The sequence below is a fragment of the Pongo pygmaeus genome, chromosome 1 (genome assembly GCF_028885625.2).
Source record: "Pongo pygmaeus isolate AG05252 chromosome 1, NHGRI_mPonPyg2-v2.0_pri, whole genome shotgun sequence".
NCBI lineage: Eukaryota > Metazoa > Chordata > Mammalia > Primates > Hominidae > Pongo > Pongo pygmaeus.
Window position 1 is genome coordinate 190,158,864 of NC_072373.2, and position 16,842 is coordinate 190,175,705.

General features: G+C 40.4%; 1 protein-coding gene across 3 annotated transcripts; it reads right to left on the minus strand.

Moving 5' to 3' along the window:
* Positions 1-270: 270 nt before the first annotated feature.
* On the minus strand, positions 271-16,081 carry ZNF684 (zinc finger protein 684). Of its 3 annotated transcripts, XM_054493003.2 has the most exons (6): positions 15,882-16,081; positions 14,868-14,943; positions 14,492-14,530; positions 7,742-7,868; positions 6,740-6,835; positions 271-1,880 (listed from the first exon to the last, which is right to left on the minus strand). In XM_054493003.2, the coding sequence occupies exons 3-6, from the start codon at positions 14,504-14,506 to the stop codon at positions 982-984; spliced, it is 1,137 nt and encodes a 378-aa protein (XP_054348978.1). In that variant the 5' UTR covers positions 14,507-14,530; positions 14,868-14,943; positions 15,882-16,081; the 3' UTR covers positions 271-981. The 3 variants fall into 3 exon arrangements, with proteins under 3 accessions (XP_054348978.1, XP_054348972.1, XP_063513347.1); XM_054492997.2 differs by lacking the exon at positions 14,868-14,943; XM_063657277.1 differs by lacking the exons at positions 14,492-14,530; positions 14,868-14,943.
* Between the last annotated feature and the right edge of the window lie 761 nt (positions 16,082-16,842).

Consider the following 16,842-nt stretch of genomic DNA (forward strand, 5'->3'; position numbering starts at 1 on the left):
GTCTCTACTAAAAATACGAAAATTAGCCAGGTGTGCTGGCATGTGCCTGTAGTCCCAGCCACTCAGGAGGCTGAAGCAGGAGAATTGCTTGAACCCAGGAGGCAGAAGTTGCAGTGAGCCGAGATCACGGCACTGCACTCCAGCCTGGGGGAAAGAGTGAGACTCTGTCTCAAAAAAAAAGAAAAACAAAAAACAAAATACACAAAACCATTTAAGCTATCCTTACAGCTTACATAGATATATCAATGAAAAAGCAAAAGAACAGAAATATTTGAAGTGCAAATTATTTATTTACATATTTAAATAATTATTTTCCTCAACTGAATACTTATTGTAATACAGAATACAAGTGCCTTTCTCTCCTCAATTAGTGTCTTGTTAAATTTTTTGTTCTGGTATTTACATACATAGGAAAACATCTTTATATGAATTTTAAGAAGTGTTCAGTTGTATAATTAAAGGAGACTCAGATTCAGAAACAGTGTCATGCCCATTAAAAGTGCCAGCAAATGGATGAAAATATCACTGAAATTCATACGACGTATTAAAACACATTTTCTCACTTGATTAATTATGCATGTTAAGACTGGAAGAAAAAATGTGTTATTTACTGCAGAAACTCTTAATAGGCATAATTTAATATAATGTATAAGCATATATTTTAAACTTACACTTGCATAATTATTTTATTATAAAAATTAAAAGTCAGGAATGGCAAATGTACTTTTCACTGGTTCTTTGATTATTTAAGTTATGCTTACTTTCCAAGCTTTATGCTCTTTTATTTATAGTTGTTTTCTATCATATTTTCTGTAAAAAGTTTATTATCACTTCTAGAACATGATTGGCATTGATTGTTTTTTATGGGAATCTACTCTTCCAAATTCATTTAAATTGTAGACTTCTCACCATGAATTCTTTAGTATTTAATAAGATTTAGCAAATATTTAATAAGGCCTTCTCATATTCATAAAGTGAATATTATGTATGAATTTTCTGATGTACAATAAGATTTGACTTCTGGGAAAATGCTTTCCCACATCTGTTACATTCATAGGGCTTCTCTCCTGTATGAGTTATCTGATGTCTGAGGAGATGAGACTTCTTGATGAAGGCTTTGCCACATTCAATACATCCGTAAGGTTTCTCTCCTGTATGAATTCTTTGGTGTGTAACAAGCACGGATGTGTTGCCAAAAGCTTTGCCACATATGATACATTGGTAGGGTTTCTCTCCTGTATGAAATCTGGAATGTTTATAAAGGGATGAACTATATCTGAAGGTTTTCCCACATTCCTTACATTCAAATGACTTCTCAAGTGTATGAGATTTCACGTGTTGATTAAATGAGGAGTTCCAAGTGAATGTTTTCCCACATTGACTGCACTCATAAGGCTTCTCTCCAGTGTGAAGTCTCTGGTGGACCACGAGTTGGGCTTTATGCATAAATGCCTTCCCACAATCATTGCACACAAAGGATCTCTCTCCATTATGAATTTTCTGATGAGTTACAAGGTGTGCCTTCCTGCTATAGGCTTTTCCACAGTCATTGCATTCAAAAGGTTTTTTCCTTGTATGATTTTTTTCATGTCTAATGAAATGAAACTTCTTTTTGAAGGCTTTCCCGCATTCAGTGCATTCATAAGCGTTTTCTACAGTATAACTTCTATTATATTTAAGTAAGTCTAAATTAGGTGGCAAACGCTTCTCAAACGATTTATATGATTTTTTTCTCATTGGATTAAGACTTGTGCTCATATTATAATGGTGGATTCTCTCCATAGTCAGAATTTTATTGAACGTGAGCAAAACTGACTTCAAAAAATTGTCTTTGCTTTCCCGATGCTTCCCTGGTTCATCAACAAGTGGGCAGTCAGATTCTAAAAAGGAGTACAACAAAACATTCCTAGTTACTTTCTCCCATCAACATGTTATAGAGAAAAACATCTATAGTTTCAAATATAGTATCTCATTCTGAAAGAAATCTTATATTTGCCTCACTCCTCCTGAGCTTTAAGAATAAAACTGCTGTAGAGGGAATGGGAGCAGATGCCTTAACTTGTGACCTGTGGAAAGACAGTAAAATAGGCACAAGGTAGAGTGAGGGTACAAAGGAAGTCAAAAGGCTGCTCAACGAGGGTGCAGGGTTAGCTCATAAAATGAAGAGGACCCATTGTGAAGATCTGATTAATGGATAGGACAACCAAACACACAGGAGATAGGCCAGGCATGGTGGCTCACGCCTGTAATCCCAGCACCTTGGCAGGCCAAGGCGGGCAGATCATGAGGTCAAGAGATCAAGACCATCTTGGCCAACATGGTGAAACCCGGTCTCTACTAAAAATGCAAAAATTAGCTGGGTGTGGTGGCACACGCCTGTAGTCCCAGCTACTCAGGAGGCTGTGGCAGGAGAATCGCTTGAACCTGGGAGGTAGAGGTTGCAGTGAGCCGAGATCGCGCCATTGTACTCCAGCCTGGGAATGGAGCGAGACTCCATCTCCAAAAAAAAAAAAAAAAAGAAAAGGAGACAAAGGCAAAAGGATTAAGGGAAAATATCAGAGAACAGACTAGGTTTGGAGGAGGTGGTAACAGGCAGAGTTATATAAATCACTACATAATTAATTTCTAGATCACATTGGTAGGATAATTCCCTATTTCTCTCACTTATGTCTTTTTCCTCTTAATCATTCTGCACAATATCAGTTTCCTTTAGAAACATTCTCAAATCTCCAGTCCTCTAACCCCAAGCAAACCACAGCTGAAGCATGTCTGTAGTCATGGCTCCAGCTCTACCGAGAGCTAGAATTCATTTGTACCTGTACTTGTAAGCCCAGGAACACAAATGTCCAGCAAGTCATCCAAGAGTAAGTCATCCTTAGCTTGGGATAATAATAGCAAACAGATTCTGTCTATTTGCTATTATTTTTTTATTCTGGCTGAGTTTCTATATATGACAAATACCTGTCATACTTCTATTTGGCAAATACTCTTTTTACATCCTCTTTCAATCTAACAAACCAGTCTTCAGCAAGCTGCTTTGCTCCTGAATTCACATTTTTTCACTATCCTCAAAACAGTATAAATCCCAAATCTGTTCCCATTAAAAAAAAAATTGGGAAGAGGGGGTCATAATTCCCCACGCTTAAGTTTCCCTCCATGTGGACTGTTAGTACAATACTCCAAGCCTCTTTCTCTATGCCTTATTCTCTGTGGAGCTAGACTGAGTAGTGGGCTACAGCCATTGGTACACATTTCTTTATAGAGTGGTTCTGACTCTGGGGATTTAATTCCTTTCTTCTTTCCGGTCTATTTCAACCGATGGGAAGCAGCATCTTGCATTACCTCTACCAACAATAATCCACTGAAAAATTCAACATAATCAGCCTGGCAAACAAAATTATGCAAGATACGAATTCACTCATGGGAAGCATGCATTTCACTAGTCCTCAACAAATACCTTCTACTCCACGGATTCTAGATTCCTAAATTCAATCTTTTGCTCATGTTCGTTCTCCACCTTAATTTGCTCCCCTCCGCCACCTTATCTCGTCTCATCCTATCTAGAACTTAGATATTCTTTAGGGAGGAATCACTGTTCCATGACCTCAAAAAAAAAAGACTCCTCCAAATTTTGCATACTTTAAACTTTAAGCTCCATTTTCTATGAATTTCTAAGATAGTCACTGCTGCTGTCTGTACCATTCATTTTGACAGTTAATTAGAACAAAACTGCAATGTTAATGTGCTTTGAAGAAATGTTTCATACTTGCTTGTTGAATTTTAAAATAAACTTTATTTTTGGGCCAGGTGCAGTGGCTCACACCTGTAATCCCAGCACTTTGGGAGGCCGAGGCGGGTGGCTCACAAGGTCAAGAGATCAAGACCATCCTGGCCAACATGGTGAAACTGTCTCTACCAAAAATACAAAAATTAGCCAGGCATGGTGGCGGGCGCCTGTAGTTCCAGCTCTTCGGGAGGCTGAGGTAGGAGAATCACTTGAACCCGAGCTGAGATTGCACCACTGTACTCCAGCCTGGCGACAGAGCGAGACTCTGTCTCAAAAAAAGACAAACAACAACAACAAAAAAACAAAACTTTACTGTTTATTTATATACTGTTTTCCTAACCACTAAACCACCAGGGAAGATATTTTAATATGAACATGTTTTGCTGTTCCAACTACCTTTCGTAAGTTAGAAAATGGTAATGAGATTTTTGCTTCCTTTGAACCTTTTCAGGAAACATTTTTAAAAGCCTTGTTGAATGGAAGAATAAGAAACATCTCCCACATTGCTATGACAGGGATACTGAAAAAAAGAAAAATAAAAAAAGAAACATCCCCCACAATGTCTGGCTCTATAACAATAAATTAATAAAATGTTCATTGGATACCATGATGTGCTTAGCATAAAACAGATCATTCTCTTCAGGCACTATCATGAAAAAAAAAAAGAAAACATGCCTTAAAAGCCACATGCATTAAAAAAATATATCCAAGACAGTATATGTAAATTTTTCATGACAGAGTCATAATAGAATTGGCTTGGGAGTTCAAAGAAAGTGAAGATTAATTTAGACTGGAGTTACAATGAAAGAGGAAAAGCTGAACTCAGACTTAAGAAAATGCTGGTTTTAGGAGCAGACCAGAATCAAAAGGATTGATGCAGAGAAGAAAACTGTATATAGGCTGGGCGCAGTGGCTCACGCCTGTAATCCCAGCACTTTGGGAGGCCAAGGCGGGAGGATCATGAGGTCAGGAGACCGAGACCATCTTGGCTAACACGGTGAAATCCCGTCTCTACTAAAAATACCAAAAATTAGCTGAGTGTGGTGGTGGGCACCTGTAGTCCCAGCTACTTGGGAGGCTGAGGCAGGAGAATGGCGTGAACCCAGGAGGCGGAGCTTGCAGTGAGCCCAGATCTCGCAACTGCACTCCAGCCAGGGCAACAGAGCAAGACTCCGTTTCAAAAAAAAAGAAAAAAAAAAAAAGAAAACTGTATATAGTGGACATTAAAAAGCCCAATTTCCATGGAATAAAAAAAAGATGGATAATTCTGGATAAGTAAAATGGGACCACGTTATAGAGGACATTAAAAGCCATTTAAATATCACAACACAGGTTATAAAGGGGATAATTTACATTTTTCAGGAGAGTGACAAGAGAAATAGAATAATTTGGATAAATCTTGTAGAAACATCTAATATAAACTAGGAAATAGAATGTAATTTGTAAAACAGTAACATAAACAGTCTAGATACAATATCAGTAATTAAAATTCAGCTGAGGACTGTGGCATGTGCCTGTGGTCCCAGCTGCTTGGGAAGCTGAGGCAGGAGAATTGCTTGAGGCCAGGAGTTCAAGGCTGCAGTGAGCTATGATGGCATCACTGCACTCCAGCCTGGGTGATGGAGTTAAGACCCTGTCTCTAAAAAAAAAGTAATTTGGTTTATGTCAACAGAAGTTGGGGTCCCAGGGAATCTGAAATATATTTAGTTGGTGTCAATCATTTGAAAGATATGTCAATCATTTGAAAGAGTTCTTTTGTGAACTATGCAGAAAGGGAAAATTTAATTTTGAATCAGTCTTGAATAAACTAATCGCTGAAATCATAGGCCATAAGCTAGTATCATATTTAAGGAGAAACTATTGACAGGAAAAAAATCAAATTGCTTAATACAGTGGTTTTGAGACTGCAAAGCAGGGGGCCATTTATTATTATTTATTGTGATATAAAGCTAAGGGTGACAATTGAAGAAATAAAAAAATTAGTTACCATGAAGGCCAGGTTGGGTAAAATTATGGGAAGGAAAAGTTGGTGAGGCAAAGATGCTAGAGTTGGCATAAAACAAGTAACTTTAGTCTTCAGAGTGATGAGGCTTCTGAGGGAGTTATTGTAGAGAGAAGTTAAGAAGATGGAAGAGAAGGCCTGAGCAAAAGGTGAATAAGCAGTAAGAAAGGGTGAGAACAGATTAGTAAGGCAACAAAAAGTCGGAGGGGAATTTCAAAAAGTTATCAATATTACCAAGTGAAACAGAAAGTTGCGCTATAAGACATATCCCAAATTATCAGGGAGAAGAAAGATGCAAGATGGGATTTATGATGCAAGAAAAGGAATAAGTTAAAGAAAAAACAAAAGGAAAATAAAATAGAGCATGATGTCCCTAAAAGTTTTGAAAAAAATAATTAGCATATACTGAACATTTACTGTCTGCCAACTATTTGAAGTGTTTTGCATGTATTACCTCATATAATCTTTACAGGAAACCTGAGGTGTAAAGATTAATGTTCCTATTTTATAAACAAAGAAAATTATGCTACAAAATAATCTGCTTAAGGTTAGACAGTGATTGGTAGAGTACGCCTCAAATTCAGATAATTTAACTTCATTATAAGGACTACGTATATAGAAAAAGATCGATGTTGAGAAGGGAAGAAGAATGAGGGTTTTAGGAATTAAGAGAACAGAAACAAAGCAAGGACCTAGATGAAACAGGCAGTGTGAGAAGCCAGAGGAGACAGGAGAGGGACAACCCTCCATACAACAGCTGAGCAAAGAGAAAGGGCACGTGTGGGGAGAATGAGGGTGACAGCAACTTTTGGGGAACTGGCTGATGATGTTATGTTAAAGGTGTGTGGCTTTTAAGAGGTGCTTCTGAGAGTATTTCAGAGCTTCCTGTCCCTCACTGACCAATAGGGATCTCAACTCCACACACCCCCATCTGAATTTCTCTTACTCACCTGGAGAGCTCTGGTGTGGATTCACTCCCTCCACCATCCATGGCTCTTGTCCTTGCTCTACCTTGAGGATCACTTTTGTTTTGGTAATTGGAAATCCTGTTGGTGGGAAAACAACATAGAAGTGGGGCCAAAGTGCTAGGCAAACAACCAGCTCACAACTCGGGTTGCCTCCTTGAGTCTCAGGGTTTTTAAAGGATAAAAAGCAGGCTTTAAAACAGAACAGACCCAGGCCGGGCGCGGTGGCTCATGCCTGTAATCCCAGCACTTTGGGAGGCTGAGGCGGACGGATCATGAGGTCAGGAGATCGAGATCATCCTGGCTAACACGGTGAAACCCTGTCTCTGCTAAAAATACTAAAAATTAGCCGGGCATGGTGGCAGGCACCTGTAGTCTGAGCTACTCAGAAGGCTGAGGCAGGAGAATGACGTGAACCTGGGAGGTGGAGCCGAGATTGCACCACTGCACTTCAGCCTGGGTGACAGAGCGAGACTCCTTCCCCCCGCACCAAAAAAAAAAAAAACAGAACAGACCCTTCTCCTCCATCTGGGAAGTAGAAGAATAAGCAGACTATGTGAAGCTCAAAGGGGACTCAGAATCTTTGACAACTAAAATTTAGGGCCCAGCTGATTAATGCTTCAGAATGCTCACAGTTTTCATAAGTCTTTTTTTTTTTTTTTTTTTTTTGAGATAGGGTCTCACTCTGTCACCCAGGCTGGAATGCAGTGGTACACCTAGGCTCAAGCGATCCTTCTATCTCAGCCTCCCAAGTAGCTGGGATGACAGGCATGTGCCACCACACCTAGCTAAATTTTGTTGAGACAGTCTCACGATGTTGCTCAGGCTGGTCTTGAAATCCTGGGCTGAAGCAATTCTCCTGCCTCCTAAAGTGCTGGGATTATAAGCACGAGCCACCACAATTGGCAAGCGTTCCCAAGTCTTAAAAGATGAGCACTATTAGTATATACTGAGTTACACTGAAAAGTTACCACTCATTGTCCTTACCCACTGAGATGAGGTTTCTATAGTTCTCCAACATCACATCCCAATACAGGGTTCTCTCAGCACAATCAAGCAGCTGCCACTCCTCTACGGTGAAATCCACAGCCACATCCTGGAATGTCACTGATTCCTGTAACAGCACATTTATCTTCAAACTAAAGTGTGCATCACTAGCAAACTTGCAAGAGAATCAAGGCAGCTCCTTAATATCATATCATGTTCACTGGCGAGTTTGTAGAAAATCAGATATAATGATTACATGCTTGATTCAGAAATATGCTTTGTGATAGTAACAAAAATCTTATTAAACATATCCAACTGGTGCCAGAACAGTTCAACAGGGGAAAAAAAAGTCTTTTCAACAAATGGTATTGAGACCACTAGACATCCACATGCAAAAGTATGACACTGGACTCCCCACCCATTTCATATCAATAAGAAAATGAATTAAAATGGACCAGAGAGCTAAAAGTAAGAAACAAAGCTATCAAACAGTTAGAAGAAAACAGAAAAAAAGTTTTTTGTGACCTTGGATTAGGCAGTGATTTGTGAAATATGACAGAAAAAGTGGAAGTGACAAAATAAAAAATAAATAGGAATTCATCAAAATTAAAACTTCTGTGCTCCATAGGACACTGCCAAGAATGTGAAAAGAAAATCCACAGAATGGGAGAAAATATTTGCAAATCATGTATCTGATAAGAGGCTGGTATCTAGAATATATAAATAACTCTTAAAATTCAACAATGGGGGAGGGGAGAAAAAAATCAACACTAAAAAGACAACACAATTTAAAAATGGGCAAAGAATTTAAAGACACATCTCTCCAAAGATATATCTATATATAGATATAGATATATGTATGTATGTATCTGTGTTGGTATGTGTATAGTAAATAAGCCCATGAAAAGATGCTCAACATTAGGGTCTGAAACTGAAGCAAGAAAGAAAAATAAATAAAAAGAAAAAAGATGCTCAACATCATTAGTGATTAGTCATTAGTGAAATGCAAATTGAAATCATAATGAGACAGCACTTCACTTCTATGAGGACAGTTAAAATCAAAGGCAGACAATGACCTGTGTTGGCAAGGATGTGGAGAAACCAAAACTCTTGTACATTACTCAACTCTTGTACACTGGGATTGCAAAATGGTGCAGCAACTACGTTTTCTCTTTTTTCTTTTCTTTTCTTTGATATATAGGGTCTTGCTGTGTCACCCAGGCTGGAATGGAGTGGAGTGGTGCAATCAGGGGTCATGGTAGCACCCAACTCCTGGACTCAAGCGATCCTCCTACCTCAGCCTCTCAAGTAGGTGGGACTACAGGCACGTGCCACCACACCCAAGCAATTAAAAAAATTTTTTTGGGGGCCAGGTGTGGTGGCTCACACCTGTAATCCCAACACTTTGGGAGGCCGAGGTGGGTGGATCACGAAGTCAGGAGATCGAGACCGTCCTGACTAACATGGTTAAACCCTGTCTCTACTAAAAATACAAAAAATTAGCCGAGTGTGGTGGCATGCACCTGTAGTCTCAGCTACTCAGGAGGCTGAGGCAGGAGAATCGCTTGAACCCGAGAGGTGGAGGTTGCAGTGAGCCGAGATTGCGCCAATGCACTCCAGCCTGGGCGACAGAGTAAGACTCTGTCTCAGAAAAATATATATATATTTTTTTTTAGAGATGGGGTCTCACTACATTGCCCAGACTGCTCTTGTACTCCTGGCTTCAACTGATCCTCCTGCTTCAGCCTCCCAAAGTGCTGGGATTACAGGCATGAGCTACCATACCCAGCCTATGTAGTAACTATGGAAAACAGTTTAGCAGTTCCTCTGAGTGTTTGTTTGTTTGTTTTTGAGATGGAGTCTCACTCTGTTGCCCAGGCTGGAGTGCAGTGGGGCCTCCCGGGTTTAAGCAATTCTCCCACCTCAGCCTCCTGAGTAACTGGGATTATAGGCGCACATCACCGGTTTTTGTATTTTTAGTAGAAACGGGGTTCTACCACATTGGCCAGGCTGCTCTCAAACTCCTGACCTCAAGTGATCCACCCGCCTCAGCCTCTCAAACTGCTGGGATTACAGGCATGAGCCACTTTACCCAGCCTCCTCCAAGTGTTAAACATAGAGTAACCATATAACCCAGCAATCCCCTCCTAGGTATATACCCACGAGAATTCAAGACATTTGTCCACACAAAAACCCACAGACAAATGTTCATAGTAGAGTTATTCATAGTCAAAAAAGTGGAATAATCTGGTGTCCATGAACTGATAAATGGATAAAGAAAATGTGGTATATCCATATGGTGGAATATTATTTGGCAATAAAAAAGGAACCAAGCACCGGTACATCTACAACATGGATGAACCTTGAAAATACTGTATGGGGCCAGGTGCCATGCCTCTCACCTGTAATCCCAGCACTTTGGGAGGCTGAGGTAGGCAGATCACTTGAGCCCAGGAGTTTGAGACCAGCCTGGGCAACACAGCAAGACTCAGTCTCTACATAAATAAAAAAAAATTAGCTGGGTATGGTGGCATGGACCTGTAGTCCCAGCTACGTGGGAGAACTGTTTGAGGCTGGGAGGTTGAAGCTACAACAGAGTGAGACCCTGCCTCAAAAAAAAAAATAAATAAAAAAGAAAAAGAGGAAACTATTGTATTGGGTGAAAGAAGCCAGTCATGAAAGATTACATATTTCATGGTTCCATTTGTATGAAATGTTCAGAAGAGAAAAGCCATAGAAACAGAAAGTAGATTAGTGCTAGGGAAAGGGAGGAATGAGTAGTGACTGCTAATTAGGATATGGAGTTGCTTTTAGGGTGATGAAAATGTTCTGAAATTAGATAGTGGTGACGGCTGTACAACTCTGTGAATACACTAAAAACCCACTGAATTGTATACAATTTTTTTTTTTTTTTTTGAGACGGAGTCTTGCTCTGTCGCCCAGGCTGGAGTGCAGTAGTGCGATCTCGGCTCACTGTGGCCTCTGCCTCTCAGGTTCAAGTGATTCTCATGCCTCAGCCTCCTGAGTAGCTGGGACTACAGGCATGCACCACCACACCTGGCTAATTTTTTCTGTACTTTTAGTAGAGATGGAGTTTCACCATGTTGGCCAGGCTAGTCTCTAACTCCTGACCTCAAGTGATCCGCCCACCTTGGCCTCCCAAAGTAATGGGATTACAGGCATGAGCCACTGCACCTGGCTGACTGTATATACTTCAACTGGGTCACTTTTGTGGTATGATAATTATATTTCAATAAAGCTATTTAAAAATATCACATATATTCTTACTTGTTCACTCATAAAATATTTAATGAGGCTCTACCAACCCTATACTGGAGATATCAAAAGAAATAAAATTATTACTCCTCTCAGGGATCTTACACTCTATTAGACTCTACAAAGTAAATGTAAGTGCCATAAGATGTTAATGAGACTGTAAGGTTTACATGCCAGATGCATGTAAGCATAATAAAATAGGAACACATGGATACTTTTACATGATAAAATATGTCTTTTTTTTTTTTTTTTTTTTGAGATGGAGTCTCGCTCTGTCACCCAGCCTGGAGTGCAGTGGCGCGATCTCAGCTCACTGCAAGCTCCACCTCCCAGGTTCACGCCATTCTTCTGCCTCAGCCTCCTGAGTAGCTGGGACTACAGGCGCCCACCACCACACCCGGCTAATTTTTTTTGTATTTTTATTAGAGACGGGGTTTCACCATGTTAGCCAGGATGGCCTCGATCTCCTGACCTCATGATCCGCCCGCCTCGGCCTCCCAAAGTGCTGGGATTACAGGCGTGAGCCACCGCGCCAGGCTAAAATATGTCCTTTTAACCATAATTCCAAAATCATGTTTAATGGATAAATGTTAAAAGCACTGAAATTAAAGACAAGTAGTTACATATCTACCACAAAAGAGATAGTTAAGACCATTGTCAGCAGGGATTAGGAAACTGTAACCCATGGACTGGCCTCCTGTTTTTGTAAACAGAATGTTATTGAAACACAGTCACACCCATTCATTTACTTCAGCTTCAAGGACAGAGTTGAGTAGGTGCCACAGAGGCTGTATGGCCTTCAAATATAAAATATTTACTATCTCACCCTTTATGAAAAAGTTAGGACTAGGAAGGGTTTATTCCAGGAATGTATAGATAGTTCAGTATTGGGAAATGCACTGAAAATTCTCTAAACTGGTATATTAAGGGTGGCAAGATATATTACTGACAGCTATTTTAAAAAAGTGTATGAGGCCAAAAGTTCCTAGTTATTAATCTTCACAAGTCAAAAATCCTTAACTTGATTAAAAACAAAATTAAAAAAAACCAACTATCTACCAGAATACAAAAGGAAACGGTGAAACACTGGGAGCACTCCCATTAAAATTAGGACAAAAAAGACTTCTGGCTAGCAATTACAGTTAACCCCTGAACCACACAGGTGTGAACTGCCTGGGTCCACTTATACTCAGATTTTTTTGCAATGAATATAGTTGGCCCTTGGTTGGCAGGTTCTGCATCTACAACCAAATGCAGATAAAAAAAATACAGTATTCTTGCCATGCAAAACCCATGAACATGGATGGCCAACTTTTCCTATCCTTGAGTTCCACAGGGCCAACTGTACCGTGGGACTTAAGTATGTTCAGATTTGGGGATCTGCAGTTCTGCAACCAGTCTCCCATGGATACCACAGGATGGCTGTTTATTCAAAACTGCAGTGACTGGAAGTCCTGGCCATTGCAATGAGACAAGGAAAATGTGGGGGAAGGTATAAATATTGGGCAGGAAGAGATAAAACTCCATTTGGAATGTATGATTGTCTACCTAAGAACTAGAAGAATCAACTAAAGAACTCTTAGATCTAACAAGCGTTCTGTACATTGGCTGGATATAAATTCAACATAGAGAAATCCATCTTTTCTTTTCTTCAGAGACAGGGTCACCCAGGCTAGAGTGCAGTGCTGTAACCATAGCTAGCTATAGCCTTGATCTTCTAGGCTCAACTGATCCTCCTGCCCTAGCCTCCCTAGTAGCTGGAACTACAGGTGTGTGCCATCATGCCCTGCTAATTAATTTTTTTTTCTAGAGATGGGGTCTTGCTATATTGCCCAGGCTGGTCTCGAACTCCTGGCCTCAAGCAATCCTCCCACCTTAGCCTCCCAAAGTGCTGGGAATATAGGCATGAACCACCATGCCCAGCCAAGAGAAGTCCATATTTTTCTATTTACCAAAATAGCCAGTTAGAAGAGATAATGAAAAAAAGGCCTACCCCATTCTCAATAGCAACTAAAACCACATGTAAGAATAAATATAAGAAATGTACAGGAATTACAATAAGAGACTTATAAAACCTATAAAATTATAATAAAAGGGCCAGGTGCGGTGGCTCATGCCTATAATCCCAGCACTTCGGGAGGCTGAGATGAGTGGATCACCTGAGGTCAGGAGTTCGAGACCAGCCTGACCAACATGGTGAAACCCTGTCTCTAATAAAAATACAAAAATTAGCTGGGCGTGGTGGTGGGCGCCTGTAATCCCAGCTACTCAGGAAGCTGAGGCAGGAGAATCACTTGAACTCAGGAGATGGAGGTTGCAGTGAGCCAAGATTGTGCCACTGCACTCCAGCCTGGGTAACAGAGCAAAACTCTGTCTCAAAAAAAAAATAAATAAATAAAATAAAATAAACAATTATAATAAAAGACCTATAAGAAAACCTGAATAAATAGGACTCATTGAAAAGTCATGAATTCTCTCCAAATTAACCTATTAAGTTTAATGCAATCATAATAAGAATATCTGGCTGGGCGCAGTGGTTCACAACTGTAATCCTACCCAGCACTTTGGAAGGCTGAGGCAGGCGGATCACTTGAGGTCAGGAATTCGAGACCAGCCTGGTCAACAAGGTGAAACCCTGTCTCTACTAAAAACACAAAAATTAGCTGGGCGTGGTGGCACATGCCTGTAATCCAAGCTACTTGGGAGGCTGAGGCAGGAGAATCGCTTGAACCTGGGAGGTAGAGGTTGCAGTGAGCTCAGATCACGCCACTGTACTCCAGCCTAGGCAACAGAGCAAGACTCTGTCTCAAAAAAAAAAAAAAAAAACAAAAAAAAAACCTAACATACTGCTTTATGAACCTTGACAATATTTGTTATTTTGATGACCTTAAAATTCATGTAGAAGAGTAAATGCTCAGGATAGCTAGAGACTGGAAAAGGTACAAGATTTACTTATGGATCCAGGTGGGCATTAAAAAGGCTACATACCTGGACTTATAAATTGAGTTCATTTAGTGCTGCTTGGCACTATGTTCTTACTCTAGGGAATACTCTAAGAAAGTCATAGGAAACCTGATGCTGTATTTATCACAGGCTGCTGCTGTGAATGTTATTTCTAATGTTATCTATGTGAAAACTCATTAGAAAAGATTTTCTGCAAAGAAATGTGTCAGGAAAAACTTTACTTATAAGGAGAATAATTTTGCTTTATCTTCACAGCAATGCCAATACTTTTTAACTGGCTGGTTATCCATTTACTATGATTTCCAGGAAGACTGAGTACACATTTGCAGCTCAAATTTGTTCCAACCATCTGCAAACCCTATGACTTGGATATCAACTTACCAATCTTCTAAATTTCCTTTTAGACTTGATCTTTTATTTGGTTTACATTTTTCCTGACCATACATTTCCTTTTTATCATATGGACTTTTGGGAGATTTAAACAACTGGATGAATAGATGGATACCTTACCTGGAAGTTGATCATTTTCTGCAGCTCTTACACAGAAATCTATGAAAGTAGAAATGGGGAAGAGAATAGAAAGACCTGAGATACCAAGACTGCATGCAAAGTAGAACCCTGCTCTATCAGACCATAAGTACCCACACTGCAGCCTCAGAAAATGCCACCTAGTGGGGGAGAATGACATTTCTAGCAAGACAGAAAAGTCCATGTTCCATAAGCACAGATCTCTACTTGTGATTGTTAGGAATATATGGAGCTTAGATAAGGATGTTGTATGTTTCTGTCCTACTGATCTAACACCAAGTGGTTCCTCTTGAAACAGTTATTTTTTTCCTCCCAGAAATTTATCCTGAAGAAATAATGAATGAGTTGAAAGACTCACTTAAAAGCTTGGTCTCTGAAGCTCCGTAAGTCTAAAAATGATTCCTTCCTGTGATTCTCTGGTTTCTACTCTGAAGCTGGGATAAGAGATTGCAAATTAGGTTGGGCTTTCTTGAGAAGGCTGGATTCAGGGACCCAGGAACACTTTTTTTATTTTTTTATTAAGCTGGATCCTTCAGTTTAAACTCCAAATGTTTCTCTCTGTAGAAACTCGCCATCTCCTATGAGCTTAGACTGCTGGGATTCTAGAAAGGGTATAATGGGCAAACCGGGGACTCACATCTTCATTTACACAGTCTGCACTGGAAGATCTGCAGCTACACCAAGAGACTCTACAAAATGACTACAAATCGAAATTTACTCAGCATTCATTGCTCAAATATTTCAGGAGAATAAACCCAACTCTGTTTTATGCAGGAATGCTATACTGTAAAAAAAAAATGAAATTTGGACAAAATGTATCTGAGTTTGAATCTCAGTTCTTCCACTTACTAAGCTGTGTGAGTCCAGGCAAGTAATTTCACCTTTCAGCTTCAGTTAACTCATATGCAAAATGGTAATAGCATTTACTTCAAATGATTGCTGAGAATACCCTTCTAATCCATAGCAGTTTCTCAAGAATGCTTTCTTCCTGGATCCCTTGAAATGGCTTACAGTTTCCACTGGATCCCTTGACATGGCTTAAAATTGTCGCAGGCTCCAGTCGGGCCAACTATGCTCTTGGAACCAGGAAAGGTACAGTTAGATGAACAGACTCCTACACAGTGACCTTGACCTACAAGAGCAGGAATGCAAATTGAGCCTCTCCCAGTCCCACCAGAGCCCTGGGCATCTACCCAGTGCCAGTCGAAGCCCAACTCTTGCTTTCTCTCAGCTACTCGAGTTGAACAGAACCCACATATCCAAACCTGAAGTCACTGCACTTGGAGACTGTAAAGTTTTATCTTCGGTAGGGTAAACCTAGAAGCCAGTCCCCGCCTTTCTCTTACGTCCTCCGAGTCCAGCAAAGCCATACCTGCCACCCTTTCACTGCCTCGCTCGCAGCTCCGGCTCCAAGCCTGGGATCAGTCACAGCGTCGTCCAGAGACAGGAGAGCAGCCCCCGCCAGCACTTCCCGCGGCGCTGATTTGAAGATTGAATACCGGCTACCGTCCTACTACGCGTGTGCGGAAGTAACTGTCCACCTAGAGTTCCTGGACTCCTCCCGGGTGTAGGCCATCCGTCGGAGACTACATTTCCCATAAGGCCAGTGGAGCTCGTTTCCGGAAGACGTCAGACGCTGCTTCCTCTTGGGGGGTGGTGCGGAGATTCCCGGGTTGGTGTCTGTATTGCTAGCCTGAGAGCCGCGCTTTTTAAATCGTTTTCATTTAAAAGGATACACAGCATTTTTAAATACTGGAAAGTAACATCAGCAGTATGCTAAAAAAAATTTGCTCTTACTCAGTAGGGTTTCTTCTAGCAATGCACCAGGTTAAGTCAGAGAGGTGAAGAGGATCCAACAAAGAAGACTGAGAAGGAATAATCCATGAAGCAGATGGAAAAGTAGGAGAGTTTAGATCTGCAAAACCAAGGGAAGGAAGTGTTTCAAGAAGGGAGTGACCCACTGTCTCAAATGTTGCTCATAGGTCAAGTAAAATGAGAATTAAGAATGGGCCACTGTAGCAATGGTCACCAGTGATGTTGAAACGCCATTTTGGCAGTGGTGGAAGTTTGATAAAGTCTGAGGAAAATTTGATAGGAGTTGGAGGAAAGGAAGGGAGGAGAGGAAATGGAGAAAGCAAATATACGCAATACTTTTAAGAAGTTTTGTTTTTAAGGTGAGCAGAAAAATAAGGCTATCATGGGGTAGGGATTTTGTTAATCTTTTGTTGTTGTTGCCTTTTTCCACATGTTCTTTTTTTTTTTTTTTTTAATTCAAAGATGGGGCTGGGTGTGGTGGCTTATGCCTGTAATCCTAACATTTCAGGAGGCCAAAG

Coding starts and splice junctions, on each gene's coding strand:
- ZNF684 (XM_054492997.2), bottom strand. Junction 6,836..7,741: donor TAGAAACCTCATCTCAGTGG/GTAAGGACAATG, acceptor TCCCACCAACAG/GATTTCCAATTACCAAAACA. Junction 1,881..6,739: donor TCCACACCAGAGCTCTCCAG/GTGAGTAAGAGA, acceptor ACTCCTTTTTAG/AATCTGACTGCCCACTTGTT.